Genomic DNA, 26,129 nt, shown 5'->3' on the forward strand with positions numbered 1-26,129 from the left:
AATTTATTAAAAATATTATAAAGCATTGTGACCCTCCTTAGCTAAAACACAGCCCTTCTTTTAGCCATGTTTCAACCAAACACTTATGGTATTTTACCTTTAGAACCTGTATGTAACCTGCACACACATGCAACTAAACTCTCGTTCTGGTTTGCATCTCCAAATAGGACCGAGTGCACCTTCATTCTTAACATTAAAACACTGCTAGCGGCCTGGCGCCAGGCAGACAATGGCACGCAGCCACGAAAAAGACAGTAAGGATTTTTCTGATATTGTCTCATACTGATCGCAGGGCCCCGAACTAAATCAAATCGAAACTGTATCGCCACAGACCTTGTGCTGTAAGCAAATATACCATTGTCCAAAGAATAGATATAGCTTCATATCATGATGAAACTTGTGTTTTATACTCCTAGTCAACGGACTGCAGTATTTCCAGCTCCATCTTTTAGTACTGGATCGGTGGGTTAGACACCTTGACAAAAAAACAGGAAAGAATGAAGAGGTTCTATTGTCACCACCCATAACCTTTGACAATGAAAATGCAAAAATAACTTCTAATAACTAGCTTATGTGTAACAAGTTAAGTTAACTAAATTGAACTGAACTGAACCAGACCATTTGGTTCAGGTTTTTGGTTTCAAGTCCTCTGATACCCAACACCTGCTGTCTTTTCCTCAATAACCAGACCGGATTTCCTCATGTGGCCTCTAAGCCTTGTACCTATATATCTGGATGATCAATCTGCATCTCACTGATGGACTGACGGGACAGATGACACATACCACTTACCTCAACACCGAGTTATTCGTTAATACATTTTGGACACACATCTGTCTACTTTATTACTTTTTAACTCAGTCTTTTTCTGATGCATGCTTTATTTGTGCAGTTTTATAAAAAAAATGTCTTAGATATAATCCTGAAACACAATTGTATCTTTTAAATTCATTTCTCTGAGTTGAATGGAAAGTGTTGGTCTCCTGTTGGTTTATGAATGGTGGTGATAATCGTCTCCCATCAGGAAACGGAGAGAACAGACAGCTGCTTGGATGTTCTTGTGCTCTCTTCAGACAAACATCAGCCACAAAGTCCCTAATCCTGCTTATCTCATTAGGTGTTATTGACATTACTTGTCCCCTACAGTACAGTACCTCCCTGGTCAAATTTTTCCAAGGAGCAACACTCATCCTCCCTGTGCAAAAAACTATTTGAAGTACTTTGACATTAAATAAATCAACAAACCTTCGACCATGTGTCCATTTTCCTCATGTTAGAAACATAAGGCAAAGAAAGTCAAGATCAATAACTGAATCAGCAGGCCTCAGCTGCAAGGCATGTCTCTCAACGCTGTTCAATGAATGTGGAAGGATCTCAGACCACAGTGGTCGGAAGTGATACTCAAACCTGAAGAGATTTACTGTTTATTCCTTTCTAGATGGAAATTGATTCTCTGGCAGGAATTATTCATTTTTCCAACATTTTCTAAGCTTCTATTCCCACATTTCTACTGTGACAAATGGACATAAAAAAGGAATGCAACTTACCAAACAACTTATCTATGTCTAAGAAGAGAGTCTGCAATGCTCATCTAATAAACCCATGTCTCTATTGATTCTTAAAGCTTTTTTCTTCAACTAAAAATGACACATTACCAAAAGTAAAAGACATTTGATATTGCAACATCCACTCTCCAAATAAACCACAGGGGGTCAAGTGAGAGCTGTCATAACAGGAAATATCCTTTGACTGCTCTTTTGAACATCAGAGGGACTATTGCAGCAGAGCCAGCTAATAAGGCTGTGAAATCACTGTGGTTTGGCCATGAGCTGTAATATTGCAATGCTGAGATATCGCACCTGAATATGTGACAGGCTCACTTCCATCTCCCATTTCCTTTGCTCCATCAGTTCTTTGAATTCTTCTTTGACCTTATCACAGCCAGTGACGCATTCATCATTGTAATCTACAAGATGAAAATGCAGAGCAACGAAACTCATTGTTTATTATGATTATTAATTATTCATCAGCTACACTGAAGCCAATGAATACACTGCTACAGCAGCAAACACCTCAAACACTGTAACTTTGCTCTATTATCGCAAGCTATATTTTCATGCGCTGCACAACTTCAGATATGCTTATTTCTATAAACTCAGATTTAATCCAACATTCATCTTGGGACAAAAGTTGGCTACAATGACAGATTTAAAGTAATTAAGATGAAAAAAAAGAAAGGTCCATCAAGTGCTGTTAAAAAAAAGGAAAAAAAACAAGATCCTGTGAACTGACCAAAGGTCAAAGGTTGTTCTTAGACAGCTGAGGAGCTTTAAGAAACCTGTCATGGAGAGGAAAAGGACGTTCAACAACCAGCTCAGCAGAAAGACAAGACAAAAGTGAGACTGTTTTCAAGATGTTTTCAGTTGCATTGAATGAAATAGACAGCTTGAGAAAGGGATACAATCAATCATGGCTTTAAACACGAATCTATGGGAAGAATACTAGCTGCCATTAGATCATCCAAGCACACAGTAATAGAGTGAAGAGACATAGATCTAATGTTTGACTCAATTTGATCAAGAGGGGAACTGGCATTATGGAAAAACTACATTTCTCACTCTCTTCTCGCTGCAGTGTCTATGAAACAGTAATCCTGCACATTTTGGTACACATGGTCGCATGCTTGTACGCCTTCACACTAGCAGCTCACATGTTTCCCATTTGCCCCTTCAACACAAAATTTATGCTGTAATATAATGGGGAATTTCAGAGACTGTAGAGTTTGTGCTGAGACAGTCTTAGTGGGACAATTTCGTCACTTGCTGTGCCCATATTTCCCCTCTTTAGTTATTTTTATGGCATCAGTAAAATCTAATTTTATCCCCAACAAATGACTTGATGATGACAACTGGGTGCTGTTGTAAGCAGACACTTTTAGTCTTTGGATAAAGGTTGCACACTAAAGCCATAAACTTCAGTAAAATGCATCACTTGGCACGAGAACTGAATGATCTAAGGTGGTTTCCAGTCCTAAACAGAACTGTAGTGATCACCACACAATTTTAGTCTTAAGTATGCAATATTAATATTACAGTAAAATTATAGTAAGCTTCATGAACTGATAAAAAAAAACAAAAAAACATGGCCAGTATAACACCTGAGATGGTACTCCATTCAAGAGATTCAATGATGTTTGGAACAGTGGTTCCAAATTGGTCATAAATTCAAGGTCCATACATTAAATAAATTATCACATATTCAATTTTACTTCACAAAATGTGAACAACACCTTGGCTTAGAACACAAAGGAATAAAATGTTTTGCAAGAATAAATAGAAATTGCACTTCAAAATATAAGCTCTGTACTGAAAATTCACTGTACTTCAAAATAAAGTGTGTTTATCTAAATACTTGACATGTTCACAAGTCACTTGCAGTCCATTCAGAATGGACCCACGACCCAATTATGGACTGTGACACACCAGCTGAGGAGTCTGGTTACGATGAAGTGCAAGATAGTGTCTACTCACACGTGAACATTGTGAGGGTGAAGTCACTGGGATGTTCACATTAGTCTGCACAGCTATTAATCACGCAGTCTTGATAACCCTTACGTCTGTGAGTGAGCTGATCCTTCCAGACTTAAGTCATTAATGAACAACTGTATTCTGAAACAACACCTGGACACCCTAAAAGTCTAACCTTTTGCCCTTTATCGCCATAAAAGCCTCTGTCAACTTCTACATCTGGAAAAGTCATTCGCCAGTAGATAAGACAGAAGATGCATTCCACAGAAAGCATGAAATGTGGCTGTAGATTTAACAGGACGAGTTGGCATCTCATAGCAAAAAATGCTCTGTAAAAATAACCATTAAAAATTGATTTTAACCTCAGACTAGACAGAGCTAACCTAGAAACAACATCTAAGTCAATTCTGAGAAACATCGTCTAACACATGTACGCATTTAGACAGCTTTGATATTATTTGCCATTGTCATAAATTTGACCATTAAGCAGTTCCCCTGATGCATGTTGGGGGTGCCTGTCAAAGCCATAGTTTACCCCAAAATGAAAATAAGCTAGCTCAGGTTAATATGAGTCTCCCACAAAACAAAAGAGAAAAACAGCATGTTCTAAAAAGAGCAAATAATGTTAAAAAACCTACTCCAAAAAGCTCACACTGAAAAACAATCACATTCACTCTCTTTTTCTGTAGCCAAAAAGCTGCACTATTGGTCCAAAAGTCAGATATTTATCCAAGGTATCCATGATTCTTTATATTTCTCAAAGGCTATTATCAATAGTCTTTGGTAAAGTAGAGAAGACTGATCCCCACCAGTGACCTCCCTTTGGTTTCCTAATGCAAACGCTGCAATAATCTAAAAGTGCTCCATTGCTACTGTAGGAATCTCAAAGTGTGGTTTGGGAGCACAATCACACAGACCATTAGCCCCAGCCCTCAGCATTAACCTGGTAAACAATGGTTCCTTGATGCATTTGGAGAGATGAGGGTTTGCTTGTTTAGTGTGAGAGAACCGTCGTGCCATATGGCAGCCATTAGGGCTCTAATGAGCTTCTTCCTCCAATAGCTATGCTAAGCGTGTAGCACTAGCATTGCCCAGGCTGTACTCCTGCCAGGAGAGCTACCTTCAAGCCTGTTTCTTGGATATGATTCATACATCCACACAGTCAATAGCAGACTTAAAGAATGAAAACAGGAAGGTACACAGGGCTTAAAGAAAACATTGTTAGCAAATGACAAGTGAGTACTGCTCGTAATGTTTTTCTAGACAGACTTATATTTATCTACAGGAAGAGTCACACAAAATATCCAACGTCTTTATCATCTACTGAACTATGATACATCCTCTCCTTGTCAATCCTGGACATCCTCAACCTGTCCGTGTGGTGGATTTACTATTAGTCACAAAACTTTAGAGTTCAGTTTCCTGTCTGTAATAAAAATAATAATAACACCGAAAGTGGAACAGCTCTGGCTGACATTGCAAGTGGAAAAAAACAATATGTTATTGTACTTTTCTCTCAGCAGCTTTGGTTGGAACAATGAGCCACCTGGCCTTTAACTTTTTCTAGAGAAAAAAGTTTGAACTTCAAAATCTATCTACTATTTCCAGTATGGCAAAAGATCTCCGAGGCATGGTTAAAAAAAAAGACAAAATACATTTGACAGACATTTTTTGGTAATTGTTAGTGTAATGTTTAAACTAAATGCAGTGGTTCAGTAAGGCTGTTCTCCTACCGTAAGGTCTGACGTATTCTGCCAGAAGCTGCAGCAGCTTTAAGTCTGATTTCAACAGCTGATCATTACCATAAATGATTGCCTTAAGCAATATCTTTGCATTTTTTTGCTCATGTACAATCCTGGGTGTCCAAAGAAAATGTCTAAGAAGAAAAGTACTGATTATTCAACGATTAAGTTCAAATTACGCCAGTCCAGCCAACTTTAAAGGGATTTGTTCATCTCTGAAGGCTTACATTGTTAATATAGTTTTCAGTGAACCTTTTCGTTAACCTCTAATAAACAGAACGGGAGAGCTGCTAGCCAAAGCAAAGACCAACCTGTCAGAGGTAATCATGAGGTCTGCACTGCAGTTCTTTATGAAAATAAAGATCATCATGACATCCACACTTCTACAGCGACTACATTTTGGTTAAAGAAATCTTTGAAACAAGACCAAAACAAACAGTAAGGCCAGCCGTCATTACAGACATATGGTTCCCATCATATCTTAATTCAAAACACAGTCTGCTGCACACTTTTGACAAAATTCAAGACCTTTTATATGTTAACTGGTCCTTTCGATTAGGGTCCAGTATCCAGGATTAAACAGTGTTAAGACCAAGTGATTTTAGTGCATAAATGTTATTACAAATGCGATTATGTCCTCACCTCAGTTGTTGATAGTGTTTAGCCTGGAATTTTAACAGTCAGTAGTATACATGTACCCATTTGTCTGACAAGGAAATACAGAGGGAAATATATGTTCAGTAGACTCGTGTTACTCAGGAGTCAAAACATAACACTTATAATTGGCCTGGAGCTCTACAGTGGAAATAACTGCATGGAAAGACTCTGAGAGGATAAACTGTACGCATGGTATGTTAGTTAACTCAAGGTGGAAGGATCATTCCAAACTTGTAAAAGACATCACTATTCCCTAAAGTAAAGCGACCGACCACAGGAATTACTAAGACATCATCTTTTATGTTCTGTTTTTCATGTCGTAATTGGGTTTAATGCCACAGTTTTCACCTAAATGAATCTGGGTTGTGTATTTATTTTGCGTGTTGTAACCACACCTTGAAATTTTGACTTGACTGCATCTTTGAGCTTAATTACTTCCAGAAATCTGAAAGAAAATATGGTCTCTTTCCATTTTAGATTCATTCACAGGCTCTGTAGTTAGGGTTCAATGCAGGAGCAGCCATACCAGTAAAATGAATTCAGGACAGATTTTCCCCTCTGTCCAATACAGAGAGTCACATGCAGGGATGTATGATATTACTGACTAAGACAAAGCAGCAGAAGAGAGGAGATCAAAAAGAGACTGAAGATTCATTTAAGGAGGACATTACCATATCATTTTTCCAGAGTTTTCCCAAGATGCAAATATTTTTAAGCAACATTCAAAGGGAGTTCAGAAGCACATGTCTTAAATTATTCTGAGAATTGAGCAAAAGATAGGCCTAATTCAGGAAACCCAAATCTGCCTACTTAAAATCTGGACACAGTAGTGTACAAAGGGTGAATCCTGGTCACTATACCCCCAGCTTCAGCAGAGATATGTTATAGTGTGACACAGCTCTACGCAATGTTTGGGGCATGATAATGTTCACAGGAACAGGAACAAAGACATAGATGCAGGAGACACATCCCCCTCAATATTTAGAATATGTGATCTCATCCCCCCCATAAAAAAAGAAGGAAGTAGAAGAGGACTTCCATTACTTATTTTGACAAAATTAAAGACACTGGCAGCCTAAACTAGTGTATAAAAATTCACCAGTATGCAAGAAATTAAGTATTTACTTCTCAAAATTTTCTGGTGAAGGATCCCCAAACCCCCTGTTTCATATGCATCTTCCCCAATGTTGCAATGAAACCTATGCCCCTGAAGAGTAGGAATGCCCTGACGACTTAAACCCAGAGCTCTGAGTCAGCATCTTTTCCCAAAGTGTTTTAATCACCTCATTCTCCCTACAGCTACCTACTAAGGAGCCACTCACTCTCCCTGAGGCCACCCCTGAGTCCTGACCACATCCCAGTCTACTATAAACTGAGATAGCGTCACAGTGTTAAAATCATTACATGAAGGATTTAAGAAGGTATCTTTCAAGAAGAACCTGCTTTCAATATTTTATCCAATAGAAGCAAACACATTGTCATTTATTTAAGGCTGACATGAAGGCTGTGAACCTTTAATCATTGCCATGGTAATCAATGTCCACCTCAATATTCGAATGCTTTGTTTTTCTATACCATTACCCTAAAAATCCCAAAAGCCCATAAATTAATAAATAGAAATCCACCCTAATTCATTATGCATCAACATTATTAGTTATTCTCAAACAAGGACATTTAAACTTGGTGATAAGCCAAGTTTTGTCACTCTGACAGTTTGAACACCCGTGACAGGCTTACAGGTACGCCAGCAAGACGTCAAAAAAGTCAAGCATCTTCAAAAGTCAAGCATCTCCTGAAAACTGTAAGTCTTCTTTTTTCTAGCTATGAAGGTGAATGTTACGGCAACTTGCATGCTAACAAAGAGGTTAATGTCACGTTAAAAAAATGCCCACTCATCTTAAACCCCCTCTCAATGCATCGATTAATTGCGAATATTTCTCAACCAAGCTTCAATGCCCCAAAACAGATGCACAAATAAATGCTACACTCTCCAACTATAAGCACGACTAAACACACACATGCACAAACACATGTACAGAGTTTTACATATATGGACAAAGACAGGTGTGCTTAATTTAATGGGGAAGGCCACCAAGCCTATATGGGAGACAGCCCAAGGTCCTGGGGATTAAACACTTGAGTTCATATGAAGAAAGATGATTCCCATGTGAGGAAATGTGATTTGCATTGCAACAACTGTAAACTCTCTTCAGTGTTCCCCAGAGTGGACACTTGGTAATAACACTGTCCACAGCACTTTTATTGGTTTAGATAATTGCATCTAAGTGTGTGGATGTTCGAAAGAAAAAAAATCTAGTTTCCCCCCAAAGTCAAAAGGTTCTTGTAGTTGCTTCTAGTTTCTAATACTGTGTCATCACAACAAAAATAACCCGTTTTTCCTAATATCGGCTGATGTCATTAGCCATCTCATTACATAGCAAAAACCAGGATGCAACAGGATCCAGTCCCAGGCACAATCCGTGACCACTCTACAACAAAGTGCTCTGAAAACAGCCAGGCCTCTTTAGTGAGGACCAGATGGTTTCTGTCCTCGCACTGTTATGTGCCTGTGCTCTCTTAATTTTATGCAGACCCATGCGCCAATTTAACCAAAGCAAAGCCTAATCGAAGGCTTAATGGAGTGAGACAGAGTGGCATTCACAAGCAGGAGTCAATGCAACGATTACAGAGCAGGCTCCAGTGTCTCAGCACATGCTTGGGCTTTGTCCAGGCTGTTTATTACCTCACAGTGTCAACACCACGGCCTTGGTGTCAGTGGCTGACATACATTTCCATAGACGGTGCCTTCTGTCTCATATCAGAGATTGGAAGCAGGTGGCCGGTCGGCTCCCACAATGCTCAGTGGGCTCTACCACCACAACTTGGCAGCGATACCAAAGAGAGAATCGCTCAAGAGGCCAATTGATTATGAGTGCTGAAAGGAAGGGCGAAGGAGCAGAGCACGGATTCTAGTTTGAACTATTACCAGAGCCAGACTGTGCTTTAACACAGCTCTCAGTGTGCATTGTCCCTCTGCTGAAGTCTAACTGTGGTGAACTGTGCTGAAAAGGCAAGGCAGATATGCCTGATATATCTGAAACATTCCCTCTCATCCTTCATCTTTGTGAATTATCTAGTATCTGAAGCACCATGAGTGTTAATAGCGATAGTCAGTGATCATTTACCACTAGTGATCCAAAAAATGCATGAAGCTGTCAGCAACAAACACATTTCATATACTTATTTCCAATTTAGGCTAAGCACCATCTGTTATTTTAGCATTTTTGGAAACAAGCTGTAAACAAGACACTTAGTACCAAACAGTTGCAGTTCCTTTTAGCATTTATAGAGCAACATGAGTATATACTTGGAGTCCTGTTTCTGTCCACCTGACAAACCTCAGTCCAACATTCACTTGTCTTTCGGCTTTGGTTTTTTGTCTCCACCAACTGTCTCATTACATGCTCCACTATGTTCACCAGCTATTGCTAACATTGTTTTTCTTTGTGCATTATATAGTACTGTGTGGTATTTTTTTCCTAAAAACAGCTGCCTGCTGAAGATAAAAACAACATTAATTGGATATATTGGAGCGAACAAAAATAGGTTGAGGAGATGTATACAGACACAATCTGTAATGAAGCCTACATGACGCGCCCCCAAGAAATGCCATGGTTACCCTTTTTTTTTTAAAGTTTTAACATGGGTGTCTATGGGGACTGACTGTTGGAGTCGGACTCAAATGGCCATTTAAGGATCTGCATTTTTCAGCAACGGAGGTTTCAATTTGGGATAAACCCAAACAAACGCTCAAATACAATACTATGACAATTCAACATAATAAAGTTCTTCTTTTGAGGAAATGTTCAGCACAGGTGCAGTTTATATTATACACAAACTGAGAGGCAGGCTAATTGGCAGATGGACCAACAACCAGAAAATTGACCAGGAAACCGAAAGAAAGACAGAAATGCCAAACACTGACACGCTCCAACAGCCATTACATGCAGTCGGATTCAGAGCACATGGTAAAGCATAAAAATATGCAGGAAACATCATATAATAAATCTGTTGAAGCCCTGTGAAACGTCTTCATGTCCAAACAGTTGCAGTCCTGTTGCCTTTAACTTATTACTCCAAGATAAATCTGCAGTGGTCAACATTCCTGCCTCTCTACAGTACCTGCTTTTTCTCCATTATTCATGAATCACATAGAGGACAGTAATAATTCCGTCACTGTGGAATGTTGAAGCTCAAGATGCAAATCTAATAATGGAGAGGATTCCCGGGTGAGACTGCTGTGGATCAGTGTGCACGCACAGATATCCAGGTTCCCAGGTTGAGCTAGAGTTGCAGTATCTCTTGATAATTATGTGATGCAGGGATGTTCAATACATGGCTAATATCATTTGTGCACACAGCAAGTTTAATTTTGTCCATTGAGGAATTTTTTTTTTTGTGAATGGCCCATTGCTCCATTTACTGGTGAAGCATTAACATACAAAAAACAAATTCATCTGCTTTCCAGTGAGTTTTAACTACAAAGGTTTCACCCATAACGTATAGGGAAAAGTCAGACTTGTGCCTTCCTTTATGGGATGTAGTCCATGGTTCAAAACAGTATGTTATTTCTCATATTTACCCAAACGGCAGCCTCCACAGCTAATAAAAATGAAGCCAACACCAAAGCACCAAAAACTGCAGTTCTTTGAATGGCTCCTTTAGGCTGGCTCCCCTTAGACACCCATGTTATAATGCCCAGTTTTACAGCAGAAATAAACATGTTTACAGCCTGGTACAAAAATAGTTTTTGTCTCTATAGCTAATTCTGTACCATTTACATATTACTGAGGTTTAACGTTATGCATAATTAAGGGCAGGTCACTCTGAGTGGCAGGCTGTCTGCAGATAGTGTCCTTGACTTCTCAGTCAGATCAACCTCTCACTCCTCCACAGTGCCAGTTATGCTATTATATGGTATTTCTGGCTCTAAAATCCAAGATGGCAAAGCCGAAATGCCGCACTCACGGCTTCAAAACGAAGTCCATAAACCATGAGTGTTGTCACGGTATAGCTATGACCATTATTTTTTACAGTCTATGTAAATTTACCATGTACTGTGCTTATATGTTTGGCTGCTTTATCAACATAGAATTTTAGTTCCTTACAATCTCAGTTATGGGCTGAACAAGTTCTTGCATTTCATGTTTAACATAATGCTAGTGTCCTACAATTGCTCAACACCCTGTATGTTAACAGAAAGTCCTCGATCAAACTACCAGGGTCAGTTTTCACATGCTCTCACGATTTAACAGATGAGTTTTCCAAATTTCCAAAAAGCTCTGTGTATCCTTGTAATTGTTTTAGCAGTTAAGGAACAAACTTGAATGGCATCATTACTCCTCTGCAAAATACTGTCATGAGCTGTAGTCTTACATTATATTGTAAACCTTAGTATTAACTCCAGTTCAAGCATGGCAAAAGCATATGTTGCCTTTTTAATAACAGATGCAGTTTAGACAGAAGTATCTGTGACTATAGTCAAATCTCGCCAATAGACTGATTAGACTTTCTTTTGAATCACTGTGGATTGAAAGAAATACAACAAATCAAATGTTAACTATGACTGGGCCTTAAAAGGAATCCATCTACAATAATGTAACACCTGGACTCAGACCCTTAAAACACAGGATTATTGGTCTATATGTCTCTGCACCGAGCAGAGGTTCAGTGAGGGAACCTGGCTGAACACAAGCGCTTGGCTGGCTCTCTCCTTGTATAATGATTCTGGCAGTGCAGTGGGGATAAATCTGTCTCGAGAGATGAGAGAAGGAAAAACGTTTTACAAAATGCGAGATGAGTTCGAAGCACAGGATGTTCACGAGAGGAAGAGAAACCTAGAGGAATTCTGATAACATCTAATATCTCTATCTGTTCCCTTGTGTCATTGTGATGTGTGAAAACCAAACAGCCCAAGTCAAAACACACGGGAGAGCTGCCTCTAACAAACAACGACACGTTCCTGTGAAATGTCTGAGCAAGAGGAAGAACTGCTTAAAAGCCCTGGAGAAACTCTGCAGTGTGTGTGTGTGTGTGTGTGTGTGTGTGTGTGTGTGTGTGTGTGTGTGTGTGTGTGTGTGTGTGTGTGTGTCTAAGCATGTGGGGGGTAGGAAGCAAATATCCTCTGTTCACCACTCTGTCTCAGCAGGACTCCTTCAAAACACTAACAACCATCCTCCTGTTTGTGTGTTGACGTAGAGCAGAGGGGTTTGAGCAGCAGAAAAACACACTGACGAGACAACGCTCAGAGACAAGAGGGACAACCAAGTTTTGTATAAAAGTAACCGTACATTTTTACCATTGACGATGGTAGATCCTTGGTTTCTGCTGTGCAAGTCAAGACTGTTCAGTAGGGGGAAAAGCCTTATTTAAAAGTCTGAACCTGAGGCTATGGGGCATTACGTCCCATTTGTTTTTCTCTTTCTAAGGGATTTCCTCAAATACAGGACTTTTCTGTCATTGTATATTCTCAAGTTAGTAAGCATTTGGGTATTTAATACAATTAAGAGATGAGATGAGGTTTAGATAAGCCACATTCATATCTAATATGATGGGCAGAGTGACTGTTTTCACAGTATTTATTCCTTCAAGTTGATGCATGTAAAGTTTTGTATAGAACATTTTAAGTTTTAATACTTCTTGCAAAATATCGTGCCAGTTTCTCTGTGACACTATATAGTATGTGCACGTTTGACAGCTGGTGCTGCACGATCCACAAAACCTCTCTTCAATGAGTCCCTCCTGTAAGTTTACATTAATCACAATTATAAATGTTCATTTTAATGAATTGATTCAGCATGCTGCTTGTATGTAGGTCTATGTAAACTCAAGATGATGTTACAGAAAAGTCGCTGATAAAGGCTTCATATTAAGCGTACAGATATACAAGTGGTATCAGTCTTGTTATCTAACGTTCCACTAAATAACTGTATTTCCATATTTCAAAAAAAACCATATTAATTAGTGTTTGAATTATTGTTGAACTATTCCTTTAAACTAATTTTGGTAATCAAAGGTAGTCAAAGGTTACTAAATAGGGTTTTGCTTTCCCAGCCATATGAAAGCAGAACTGCATATATGCTCATTAACATACAGTTTTTATTGAGTGGAGGCTCAGCTGGGTTAGCCACAGCACTCCAGGCTCTAGCCTTCAAAGGAAACCATTTCTCCCAGAGAGCACTTCTTCTACCTTTAACTACCCAGAGACCCCTCACAGAGTGGCCTCATCCAATCACAGCTTCACGACAGGCCCGTTCTGCTCTTGCAAAGTGAAAGCATAACGTCTGAACTGGGCCTATTAAAGCTTAAACAGCATGCTATCCTCTGAGAATATAGTTTCGTTCACAGGCTCACTGAGCTGCACTAGTCTTATTGCTGTATACTGTATATGAATTCCTGCAATGCAAGGCAATGGCATTTGCAGATTTATTAACATGGTCGACTCTTTTTAACAGATGGGAATAAAAACTTACCATATTGGCACCGCATCCCTTTGAAGCCCAGTGGACACTGACATATCTGGTCTTCAGTCTCTGCACACTGGCCCCCATTGAAACATGTACTGGCATCACACACCCCTGCAGATATATCATATCATATAAGGCTGCTGATGTATATGTGCATTTCTATGTATGGATGATGGAGCACTGCCTCTACTCAGCAGGCTGACTTTATTTCTGATTAATGTGACTGGCATTTTTCCAGATCAACCATTGTAATAAATATCAAATTGATGTATGCAACAGCTTCACAGCAGTATGAAAATTAGACCTACATGATACCTACAGTATGTGTGTATAATGTTATTACTCACTGTGCAAACAGCCCATCTCTTCACCCTTCTGAGTCCAGCCAGGGCAACACTTATACACTGTGTGCAAATCCATGCTGTACAACTGCCGGTACACTGTGTAGTATGCTGTCCTGAGGAGGAGAAATTCTGTTACAGTCACATGATAGGATTTTCTGGAAGTAACATTATAAGTTTATACATATTATTAACAGCCAGTATCTCTAGCACTTACACCAAAATCTACATCAAAACAATCTAGAGCACTACAGGTGATTGATCTTGGGGATGAACTGTCCCTTTAATTTTTTTCAGCACATTGTAACTTAAAATAGTTATTGGTCTCCTACATTTCAAGAGTATCTCAGTGTGTCATGATGGGAAAACATTGACAGTTGTATAGGACTATTGTTATTTTAAATTAACAGTCATTTTCAGAATGAGACCAGTTTAGCATATTCAAAGCTGCAATGTTTCTTATTCAGATAAAGGTGAATCAGTATTGTGGTTCTTAGATTATGATCTCCAATCCCACAGAGTAGGCAAAAAGAGAGAAAATTCAAAGTTATGAAATGGGTTAATGAGCAAGTAAGAGTAAAACAGTCCATCACAACTAGGTTTACTGCAGCTGTAAGATATATAATAATAAGATAGCCTGATTGATTTTGCACCAATAGTTGTGCATCTTACCTTCTCTCATAGCCCATACACCAACTGTGGCTGGTACAGCCCTGTTTCCACACCTTAACCATGCGTGTAAAAGCCTGGACACAAGGTTGACGGGCCCCCAACATGGACATTTCCTGGTCAGCACAAACATTTGGCCTGTGCATGGGAAACACAAAAACAAGAAAGACATGGATAGAAGCAGTCAAAAATATATTTAAAAAATAACAATAAAAATATGGAAATTCTACACATGTTCAGGTGCATGAACATCAGCTCACCATGGACACATTGTTTGTCAACAAATCTACAGCTTCCTGTTTGGTGCAGTATGCTTAAATAAGATCCAGAAAATACAGACATGATTTGAACACAGCATCCCATAAACAACCAATTAAATACCACAGGAACTTACGTTTTTTTCTTCTCCAGATTTGTTTACCTGTGCCTGCATGTATGCACTGATGTGTACAAGGTCCTTACACAACCCCGAGGTTTGCACTGTACAGCACTCTGTGATGAGCAGTGTGTATCTGCATGTGTTGTCAGTGCAGGTATCCTCAACTATCCAGAAGTGTCTTTCTCCACATCTGGCTTCAATACAGAGCAGCCTGAAGTTTATTAGAGGAAGCATTTAGCTTCTCCTGTAATGAAAACTGTTCCTTCAGTCCAGTCTATTTAAATTGGTAGAGCTTTGTTGGAGGACTACACAAAAACTATTGAAGCTATTATGCAGAAGCACATTTCAACAGTACTATAAAACAGACATTCATCCTCATAGGGGACCTGAAAGAGCGACGCCTAGTGGGTATTGAACAGAGTACAATATAAAGTAACAGACAAAAGTTAAAAAAAAATAAAAAACAACGTGTGAAATGTGGACTGTGAGCATAACCGTCTTTGTAAAAAAAATAAAATAAAATAAAATAGTGGCATATGGTGATATGTTGGTATCTTATTGTGAAACATGTAGGCTAAATATAAAACTCATACTCACCCGTTCATTCAATAAAATCTAATGCAAATTAAAAACAGTTGATATAAATAATTTAAAAACCTTCACTTACATGCCAAGTTGTAGCTCCAAAGATGATACGATGTGTACAGTGCCGAATAATATCACACACAAAATATCTGGGAACATCATTTCAGCCAGTTACAGACACGGAGAGATGTAATCAATCGGCGCAGCCTCTAAATCCATCAAATTAAGAGCATCCTGACAATGATGGAGGTCCGCCACGAGACATGACTCAAAACTTGCTGTTTGTGTTCAGGTGATATTTCCAGAGATCCAGACCTGATTTCCCCTTCACCGGTTGAGCAGGAGGACGACTTGTTCACGTCAATTGCAGCCTTTGAATGGCTCCGAGAAAACGCACCACCCACAGTCACCCAGGGGCCACCTCCCTAAACCCCAGCGACACCAACCTGTCCATTCACTATCCAGGCAGGCTTAAAGCTTATGTTATTTCATTTAGTCTCTTTTTGTGTTTTCTGTCTGTGTTTTTATTCATGCTGCATGTTTTGGCCATGTCTTTCTGGAAAAGAAGATCCATAATTTCAATGAGACTTTATTGATTAAATAAAGGTTAAATAAGAAAATAAATAAATAAACAAATTGATCCCTTGACTAAATAGCCTACATATTGTTGTAGGTATATCAAAAAATAAATTCTCACAAAAGGTTTTCTAAATATATTGTTTAATGAATTCTATGTTTAAAAACGAGTATTAAGAGTACGTAAAATATTAATTATTGAAGTAAAATTAATGAAATCCACGATTAAGTGGGTAGGTCAGCAATATCAAGTCGTGCATGTGTAGAACATGTGCTTTGAATATGTTCAAGGTTCACAAGATGATGCAAGCATAGATGAATTACTGAACAGATCTACTGGGCACAAGACCAGGGGCACAAGACCTGTGCCTACTGGGCACGGAGGGACACAAAATGAGAACAAAGAGATGCAAACCAACTACAAAAAGCCTAAATGACCACAAATAACTGTTACACAACTATAAAGAAACACAAATCGACTGTGAGGTGCAAAACAGCTGCAAAGAGATTACACAGATAAAGAGATTCAAAATGAGCATGAAGACACAGACTTCCCCCCACATACTTCAGAGAGATGGAAAGCAAGTTCGAGATTTATTTTGACAAGAGAGATGTAAAATGATTATGAAGAGACATAGATTATCATGAAGAGACACAAAATGACTACAAAGAGATGTAAAGCAGCTACAAAGAGATGACGAGGACTGCAAAGAGATTCAAAATTACCAAAAAGACAAAAATTAACTGCAAACAAACCCAAAGCAACTAAAAAGATATTACAAATTACTACAAAGAGATGTAAAATGACTACTCAGCAACACAATATAACTTCAAAGAGACAGGAATCAACTACAGAGACACTCAAAATAACTACAGAGAGATGCAAACCACCTACAAAGAGGCTTCACGGACTACAAAGACTTTCAAAATTACCATAAAGACACACAATTTGACGTCAAAGAGACTAAAAGTGAGCACAAAGATAGTTAAAATGACCACAGAGATGTAAAATGACTATGAAGAGCCACAACTAACCATGGTGAGACACAAAATGACTTCAAAGAGACGTAAAGCAGCTCCAAAGAGATTAGAAGACTGCAAAGAGATTCAAAAAGACACAAAAAAAATTTCAAACAAAACCAAGAGATTAAAAATGACTACAAAGACATGTAAAATGACTACTCAGCGACACAAATGACCACAAGGAGACAAAATATGACTTTAAAGAGAGGGCAAGCAACTACAGAAAAACTCAAAATGACTACTAATAGACACAAAATGACCACAAACACCAGGATGTCAACTCAAAAAGAGACACACATGGACCAGCTTTTTTGGACTGTAAGGGCAGAGTTGAGCTTAATCAGCTGACAGCCCTCTCATGGCAGACAACCGACTGCTGAGTTTGTCCAAGTCAACCAACCATCCTACCTTACCTGACCCCCCTCTACAGGAGCAAATTAAGGATGAGAATTTCTGTGTGGGGGCGACTGGCAGGTAATAATTGCATGACATTTACAGTAGATTCTTAAAAAAACTTCCATGACTTACAATCGAAAAGAGTACCCACCTCTGATGTTTGGCAGGAACACAAAAAAATCGACATCTTCTGCAGGAAATGTGGTCCAAAACCTGACCCAAAATAGGCTAAACATCAAAATGTTCATCTTACAAATGCTCGACAACGCATGGCCTGCAAGTTCACGTCTTCACAAACTCAAACTTCCACCTATAAAGTAGGCGAAATTTAAGTTACCAAAAAAAAAATGCGAACAAAATTAAATGTGATCTGCTTTTAATTTTAGCGCTCGGTAAATAAACGTCACTTCCTCCTGAGCGTCGGAACTTCCTGTTTAGAGGACAGACAGCGGAAGAAGAGAGGAGGTTCCTCTCTAGTGTCAACACAAGGAGATGCCTGACAGCTAAATCATCTGTAATACCTGCACTTAACCGTACCATTCTGGGTATATTTAGAGGTTTTCATTTCCTTCAATATTTGATAAATAAATTCTTCGTCGGAGAGGCAGTTATCCGTCACAACAAAACAAGCGGTAAGAAACCGAAACTGCCGCGCTAGCTGGAAATGGCGCTAATGTTTTGTGTAGCTTTCAAATAAAAACTAGCGTCAGCTTCAGGTTTTGGTTAATAGTCGTTAACGTTAGATTTAACACTTTCTGAAATCGCCGAGCTTGTTTTAACTGTAATCACATAGCCATTGTATTAGCCTGGCTAGTTTTAGTCAATAATATGCACCATTGTTATTAGCATCATGTTAGCATTCATTTAAAGACATTTATCGTTATCCTGTAGTTCGAGTAGCCGCTGAAGCAGCTCTGATCTCATACAAGTCGAGAGTGCTGTCAAATGTACCCATGTAGCATCCTTTTGTGTCCTTCTGCAAAGTCATAGGGCACCAAGTTACAATCATATGATTGTGTCACGAGAAATTTTCCATCTCTAACCCCTGCCTCTAGCTCATCAGATGCCTCAATATTTAATGAGGAGTTCCCAGAGGATATTATTGTTTTGTGATCTATGTGTAGTAGCTGCAGTTAAATAAGACATACCAGCAAGTATGCAGCATGACAAGTTCAACAGGACTAAAACTGAAACCATCAGTACCTACAGGTCTCTCATTTTGGCATGCTCTCTGCCCTTTGTGACCTTTTTGTTGCTGACAATTAGCTGTGTGATCCTGAACAAATCCTTCCCCACAGCAAAATGAATGGAGCAGCGTTCCCTTCCCCCACGGCAGAGATGGCGGAGATGAACCGTATCCAGTATGAGCTGGAGTACACAGAAGGGATCAGCCAGAGGATGCGCATCCCTGAGATGCTCAAAGTGGCTCCTCAGGCCCGCGAGGACCCTAATCTTGGATCTCAGGAGGTCCCCCACAGTGTCATAATGCAAGTCCCAGAGAGAATTGTGATTGCAGGTTAGTATGCTGTTCTGTCAATACAGGGCGGTGTTTTCAGTGCTATTCGAAGTCTGTTATTACAAACAAATTGTGTGTCATTGGGGCTTGTCAGCTGACTGTTATTATGTGGCTTTGACATGGATATCCCTCTAATCAGCAGCACAGGACTTTGTCATGTTACTTATATAAATGGGAACTACGCCCATTTTCAAAATTCATGCATGTTATTCTTATGGTCTAAGACAGTCCAAAAATATTAGTAAACATGAAAAACTATCTCCCAAAACCAAGAATAAAGGTACAAAGTAACTTTGTCATTTTTCTTAAACATAGTTTAAGAAGAAATTAAATTTAAGGTGATCCTAAATAAAATCCAAACAAATATTAATAAAGTCTTTGGTCACACTCATGTTTTGTTTCACTACACATGTGAAGATTAAAGTCATTATTCAACCACAGCATTCAAATCTCAGTACATTGTTTAAATTAAGTGTCACCTTCCTTTAACAGGAGACAGTAATGACCCTCAGTTCCCCAGACCCAGAGACCTGGACTTAATCCAGTCAACACCACTAGAAACCCTATCCCTGAAGACTCCACCCAGAGTGCTCACCCTTAGTGATCGGCCCCTGGACTTCCTGGAAGAGGATCAGCGGGCAGCTCCAGACAGTGAGGAAGTGGTAAGCAATGATGCAACAAATTGTCCTCTACGCCGCATAAAAACAAATTGAACCATCTACTTACAGTAAACCATAACATGAATAAACCAGTTGTCATTATTTTTTGCAGTTGCGGCCCCACGCACGAATACGGCGTGAGCGTTCAGCCAGTGAGAATGCAGCTGCCCGGCATAACAGTCAACTGATGCGCAATGATTCTGCGTGAGTACTGGATATGTCATTATTAGCTTGGCAGCGGCTCCATGTTATCTCCTACATGCATGCACGAGCATCTTTCTTTTAGCTCTGTTTCCCTTTTTCTTCGTGTCTGTCTGTCGTCACTGCCTTTGTGAGCGGTTTTGATGTGAGAACTTCTGCTGCTCTGTGTCAATCCAGAATTTAGCTTTTTTTGTTGCTGACACTAATCCATTAACACTATAACTGATGTACTGATACGTTTTTAATGGTCATTTCCAGATTTTGAAATGTATATTGATGTCAGGATTACTGGAAAATGAGAAAATGTTATTAAAGTGTATAAACAAATTTAAAGTGCCCACTCTCCTCTTAGCTACACTGCAGGACACAAAATGAAACACAACAGAAAACAAAAGAAAATTTAGATGCAAGCTGTACATTTTGAATGCAAAGCTATTCAGATGTCAAGCATACTAGTTTTACATATTTGAATGTACACCACTACATGTGCTCTGTAGCTTTATTGTTTGGGTAGAAAATGATGAGATTGGCGTATGCATGTATTTACAGTTTTATAATGCAGCAAAAAACACCTCATGTCCATATCACTTTCCTCAACACAACTGCATGTGACATCCGGGTACTATTGATTAAAGTCGCCACAAGAGCAAGCAAGTGTTCTTGAGTAATGTAGTCAAGACTGGAATCATGTGCTCGTCAGTGGTTGTAGTTCACATCTTCGTTTCCGCTTCTTTTTTTAAGTGCATTATATGTTAGTAAACCACTGTTAGTGATTGGCAGGTTAAAACTCATTACTATTAATTATTTTTAACTTGATTGCAGTTTTGAAAAAGCCAGTAAGGTTGAGGACAGTTTCTTTTCCTTATTTTCTCCCTCTCCTTCCTTCTTCCTTTCTTTCCTCTGTTGTCTTTTCCTCCCCTTTCCCCTCTGAATTGGCTGCTCTTAATGGTGGGCACTGAGCAGTGCGACCCCGTCCCCCCCTGCCACTGTCCACCCTTGCCCCCCTCTCACCGTGACTGAAGAAGAACACAACTTGTACAGCGCTAGCGGTGTTCTATCTTTCATCCAGTCCACTACACGTCGGGCCTACCAGCAAGTCCTGGAGGTCTTGGATGAGAACCCTCGCAGGTGACCTCTCAATCTACCAGCCTTTAAAAAAAAAAGATATTGGTCAGAAAGAGCAATACAGACTTCATCAGTTGTTTTTTTCCCTTAAAATATCATTAAATTGACTCGAAATTCTGTTCCTCGGTACCCTTTTTCTTAGGGGAAGGTGGTGGTGTTTCTCAGTTGTTGTTTGGCCCTCAGTTATGTTGGGAAGTTGGGAGTGTTTCTGTAGTTGGCTCTAGCAGTGCACGACCTTTTCTAACATTAAATAACAATATTAATACAGCATGTATTAGTCAAGATGTAAAATGTTACAATTTTTCCTTATGTACCTTTTGCATCTGTGGCTTATTTAAATTAGCACACTTGCAGGTGGGAAATGACTGTAATAGCTGCACTTTCTACCATGAAAAATCACAGATAAAAGCTACAACCAACCATTCTTAGCCTCATGTCTGGTAGGGAAATAATAATATATAAGAGCACTGAAAAAGCGTGTTATGTGACATGTAAAAAAGACTAGGATTAGTTTATGTGAAGGACATGCGAGGTGTGTGCATGTATGCAACACTGTGCCATGAGTATGCTCTATCTCTCTTATTTTTCCCTCCTCCCGACCCCATCTTCCCCCACCTCTGTAGCAAACCATCACTGCGAGGGGGGTCGGCTTCAAGCTCCAACCCCCTGCATGACTCCAGGTAACTCCACCTGGCACTTCACTTTCATTCTGATTCTTTGTCCTTTTCCTTTTCTACCTTCCATTCTCATTTCGGGTCAAGAAATAAGGTTAATCCTCTGCAGAAAAACCTGTTAAAATTAGGTTGCTATTCTTATACATCTACAAAGTGTAATGGTGATTATACACTCTGTTGTGGTTGAGTTATGTCATTCTCAAACTGGCTGTTCTCTTTTCCAGGCTTGCATTATCAACATATGAAGCCACACTGGATGGAGGGCCTGATGACATGACTGTGGTTGATGCAACAACGCTTCGGCGTCAGGTTAGTTCTTTATAAATACACCAACGCATCACCATCTTTTTGTCTTTTTATTTTGACTTTTGTTTTTGGTCTATTTCTTTTTTATTATTTTATATTGACATTATGTGCCCTGCATCTTGCATTATTTGTCCTCTGTTTCTGATTACATTCTACCTGCCCTAGTTTGTTCTCGCTTGTGTTCAACAAAACTGTTTGGCTTGCTGTTACATTGCTGTCTATGCATCCAATTTCTGCTTTGTCTGTCCGTCAAAGCACTTTGTAAACTGTTTTTAAAGGTGTTACATAAACAAAGTTATTATTATTACTTGAATTATTATCTCCATCTTGTGGCACAGAAGTGAATCATGAAAGCCTTGTCACTGAGAATTTTTTTTTTTTTTTTAAATCTATAGCTTATCAAGTTGAACCGGAGACTCCAACATTTGGAAGAAGAGAACAAGGAGCGTGCAAAGCGAGAGATGATCCTGTACTCGGTCACTGTAGCTTTCTGGCTCGTCAACACCTGGGTGTGGTTGCGACGTTAGAGCCGGCCCGTATTTCTGCCATCACCGTGACAGAAGAACGTACTTTACCTTATTCTATGTGTCAAATGTTAGCTACTCGCTGCACTCAGTCCCTGTGTGAAGAAGACCATGACACACACGTGCAAGGTCTGTTTTCCCACAGGGCTTATATTTTGATTTGGTTTATTTAATACATGTACAGTTTTATTTTTTTACTCTTATTTCATCCTGTCTCATGTTTCCTCATGTTTTGTTTTTATTACAAATCTTCTTGCCTCAATGCTAAGCATGACTTGTTGTAAATATTTGTTCATGTCATACTTCTTTGGAAAGAAGTCATCCATAGATACAGTAAAGCGTAGTTTACCAAAACAGAAGAGGAGCTGCAATGTGGAGAATATTTATTGGGGAGAGAGGAATATGTGACTTGAATGGGGAAATGTAATACAATTTAGTAAAACCATACATATGACCCCGTTGTCCTGTATTTTTATTGATGCTGAAATGCATAACAATTTCTTGTTTTCACAGTCTTACAATAAATCAAATGAACAAATGCTTTTGAAATTGTTAAACAAATATTCTAGATGATGAATTACATTTCGCAATAATGACTATTTTTTTTAAAATAAAGCAGCTATAATTGACAATAAGGAAGAAGACTATATAAGAAAAATTAATAGATCAGATAATATTAATTCTGTTTTCAAAGTCTAACAATTAACCATATAAGACGGCTTTAAAATTCTGTAACACAAATATGCTCAACAAAAAACAATCCACTAGAATAATAACCACTAAATATTAATTTTTAAAATTAAAACTGTACCCTCATTGGGCTTTTTATGGCCCCACATGGCCAGCATAAGAACATTTACCCTAAAGCTATGTGCTGTGAGACTAGATTGTCACTTTAATGTGACAGAAAAATGCCTTAAACCTCAGGAGCATCATTCAAGCTCCTCAATCAGGCAGCGTGGTGGAGAAGAGGTTTGTTTGGTTTGGGATTTTCCCACTGGTTCAAACATTAGTGACTCTGTGGTATCCCCATCTCCTGGATACACCAATGATGAAGACATGTCAGAGATCCCAGCTGATTTGTTGCTGCCATTGATCAAGAACAATGAATTTTCCTCCGGACCAAAGGTGGGGATGAACTCACTCTGATCCCCGATTGGTTCATCCTCATCACTGCCTCCTGATAAGACTTCTATTTTAGGTTTGAACACTTGCTGAGAGGAGAAAAGTGCTGTGAAATCCTCTGTGTCTATATCCTCCAGATCAGGGAGGTCATCGACACACAGTGAGCGGTGTGGGAGGTGAATTGTTTCCAGTTGCTCTTCTTCCTCCAGCTCTGTAACCAGTGGTCCAGGACCGTGTGCTGGTACAATGTGGTCCGCTTCTGGAGGAGCTGCCCTGACCAGAGACGGCTGTTTCTTTTCACACCGCTCACTTGTGCTCTCCTGCTCTCTCTTCGCTTCATTTCTCATACACTGGATTCCACATGACTCATTTTGTTGTTTGTCCTCTAATTTTTCTGTCTCGAGCATCTTTCCTGTAATACTCTCTTGCTCTTGTGCAGCGTGCTCTGGATTCACATCCTCTTTCTCTTCTGTCACAGGCTGCTTCATCTGTAATTTCTCCTGGTCATCTTTCTCTAACAGCCTCTTCTGTGAACCTTGACCTGGCTGCTCTGCTTCTTGATGTTCACAGTGTGGCTGATATTCATCGCGCTCATATGTTGACTGACTCTGCAAGGACTCTTCATGTGCATCCAGGCAGTCCTGCACAAAGGCTTGGATCGTCTCTCCTTTTGGTGAAGTCAGAATCTGGATGTGGTTGTCCTCACATGGCGTCTCTGGAGAGGTGGAAGCCTCAGTCGCTCCTGAAATGAAAGAGACCGTCTAAAAAAAGCAAATCTACATTTACTCTATGTACGTATGTGCACTAGGGTTGTAAACATAAGCCATTCACCCTTCTCCTGTAGCTCTCGATGGCATTGTCTCTCCAGGGCTGCCTTTCGAATCTTCGCCATGCCGTCCAAGCTTTCCTGAATTTTCCTCCTCTCTCGAGTTTCCCATTGCTTCCTCTCTTTCTGTTCCCCTTCCAAACCTCCAACCGCCCATGCCTCTGCACATGCCCTGTCTTTGGGGAACACGGGGTAATCATCGAGGAAGGTGAGCTGCTTGAGACGCACAATCATGGTCTTCCTGTAGTTTGGGATTTTTTTCACCACCTCATTTCCACTTAAATTTAGCACTCGCAAATCTGGCATGGCCTCGAGTACAAGGAGGATCTCAGGGTCGTGTAACAGATTGTGAGACATGTCCAGCACACTGATTTCCAAACACTGACTCAAATGCTGTATGTCTTCCACAGTCTCCAGCTTGTTGTGGGAAATCTGCAGAGAGCACAGATTAGGAAGGCCTGAGAGGTTCTCTATGGTGTGTATGTAGTTGTTGGAGACATTCAGGGTGCCAAGATTTTGCAGATGTTCGAGGTTCTCCAGCTTGTTTATAAGGTTCTGCTGAAGGAACAAGCAACGCAGATCAACTTGTGCATCCAAGTTCTCGATGCGTTGGATCCCATTGCTTTGCAGCCAGAGACACTTCAGTCCTGTGTACTCCTCTAGGTTCTCAATGGTGGAAAATCCTTTGTAATGGAGGTACAATGTGTCATTCAGGCAAGGTGTTGAGTAAAGTTTGTTCTCCTTACAGTGGTCCTTAAGGAACTTCTTGGTCATTCTTGGACCTGAATATTTTCCCTTTGTCTCCTGAAGTGGGTTTTGCTGTTTTTCATCGTTTTTCTTGCTTTCTTGAGCTCCATCCTTTACGGAGGCATCGCCACATTCCTCTTGAGTCGCTTTGACTTCATTCCGCATCGTTTCCTGGACTTCAGAAGCGGACATCGCCAAAAATATAGCAAAATAACACGCAGAAGAAATAGAAACTATATATTCTTATGTTATATGTGTATTTAAGCAGGTTTTGAGACGTTCAGTCCCTTAAATTTGACTGGACAGCCCGCTCGGTCGGCTAAAGTAGCAAACGTTTATGTTTGTTTCCATGGTAACACCCCCTGGGTAAGTCTGTGGTTACGTCAGAGTCCTGAGCGGAACATGCCCGCGTGCACCCAAGACGCATGCGCAGCACGGATGTAAACAAAACGTCCAGAACTTGAACGACTAGTTAATTAAACAGTAACGAATGGTAGTGCTGCCACTTTTACTATCACATCTTGGGGTCATTTACAAGGAGGCTGTGACAGTGAAGTATCGAGGCAGGAGTGAATTTTGGCAATGTCTTGAAATGTTGAGCCTTCCATCATTTCGGGAACTGCCTGTATTTCTGAGGTTTTTGCAAGTAGGCTTAGACAGTGAGTTATTTTAGGTAAGTGAGGAATATACGAGGACTAAACAGGATAATAATATAGATTCCTTATGCCAAGGTCGGTCCTGCTGCTCAGTGAGGCTCATAGCATCCATAACTTGGGTTTGGGTTTATATGTTGAATAGCCTAATTGTTCTGTTTTTCCTCTTACATGTTATACAGCATTCTCATTCATACATCTGTTTACTTAACTCTGTCATACAGTTAGAGAACTGGTTAATCTCTGATGCAATGAATAAATATATTTGCTTTTATGTTGCAGAGGGGGGTCATCTTATGCACAGGCTCAATTTGCCTGCCTCTGCCTTACAATTGAAGTTTCATTCACCCCT

At 39.7% G+C, this 26,129-nt stretch overlaps 3 protein-coding genes across 4 annotated transcripts in view; 1 reads left to right on the forward strand and 2 right to left on the reverse strand.

Moving 5' to 3' along the window:
• Positions 1-15,588, reverse strand: part of megf6 (multiple EGF like domains 6) — a 65,469-nt gene extending 49,881 nt beyond the window's left edge. The window contains exons 1-4 of the mRNA XM_042486634.1: positions 15,509-15,588; positions 14,466-14,600; positions 13,800-13,909; positions 13,459-13,563 (exon numbers count right to left, since the gene is read on the reverse strand). Coding sequence (XP_042342568.1) covers positions 13,459-13,563; positions 13,800-13,909; positions 14,466-14,600; positions 15,509-15,588 — 430 coding nt within the window. The remainder of the gene's footprint in view (positions 1-13,458; positions 13,564-13,799; positions 13,910-14,465; positions 14,601-15,508) is intronic.
• A 2,278-nt stretch (positions 15,589-17,866) lies between these two features.
• mffa (mitochondrial fission factor a) lies at positions 17,867-22,880 on the forward strand. 2 transcript variants are annotated; one of them, XM_042486614.1, is made up of 8 exons: positions 17,867-18,053; positions 18,720-18,937; positions 19,430-19,599; positions 19,709-19,800; positions 20,761-20,925; positions 21,546-21,602; positions 21,821-21,905; positions 22,298-22,880. In XM_042486614.1, the coding sequence occupies exons 2-8, from the start codon at positions 18,724-18,726 to the stop codon at positions 22,427-22,429; spliced, it is 915 nt and encodes a 304-aa protein (XP_042342548.1). In that variant the 5' UTR covers positions 17,867-18,053; positions 18,720-18,723; the 3' UTR covers positions 22,430-22,880. The 2 variants fall into 2 exon arrangements, with proteins under 2 accessions (XP_042342548.1, XP_042342549.1); XM_042486615.1 differs by lacking the exon at positions 20,761-20,925.
• A 478-nt stretch (positions 22,881-23,358) lies between these two features.
• dnaaf1 (dynein axonemal assembly factor 1) lies at positions 23,359-25,316 on the reverse strand. Its single transcript, XM_042486128.1, has 2 exons — positions 24,383-25,316; positions 23,359-24,293 (listed from the first exon to the last, which is right to left on the reverse strand). Exons 1-2 carry the CDS (start codon positions 25,314-25,316, stop codon positions 23,359-23,361), a joined length of 1,869 nt encoding a protein of 622 aa, XP_042342062.1.
• Between the last annotated feature and the right edge of the window lie 813 nt (positions 25,317-26,129).

Source organism: Plectropomus leopardus, chromosome 5, assembly GCF_008729295.1.
Source record: "Plectropomus leopardus isolate mb chromosome 5, YSFRI_Pleo_2.0, whole genome shotgun sequence".
In the NCBI taxonomy this organism is placed as follows: Eukaryota; Metazoa; Chordata; class Actinopteri; order Perciformes; family Serranidae; genus Plectropomus; species Plectropomus leopardus.

Bases quoted from the DNA above. Each gene is read 5' to 3' on its own strand.
- mffa (XM_042486614.1), top strand. From the start codon at position 18,724: ATGAATGGAGCAGCGTTCCCTTCCCCCACGGCAGAGATGGCGGAGATG. The intron at 20,926-21,545 runs GTGACCTCTCAA...CCACCTCTGTAG, and splicing joins TTGGATGAGAACCCTCGCAG to CAAACCATCACTGCGAGGGG. The intron at 21,603-21,820 runs GTAACTCCACCT...TCTCTTTTCCAG, and splicing joins AACCCCCTGCATGACTCCAG to GCTTGCATTATCAACATATG.
- dnaaf1 (XM_042486128.1), bottom strand. From the start codon at position 25,316: ATGTCCGCTTCTGAAGTCCAGGAAACGATGCGGAATGAAGTCAAAGCG. The intron at 24,294-24,382 runs GTGAATGGCTTA...CTTTCATTTCAG, and splicing joins TCGAGAGCTACAGGAGAAGG to GAGCGACTGAGGCTTCCACC.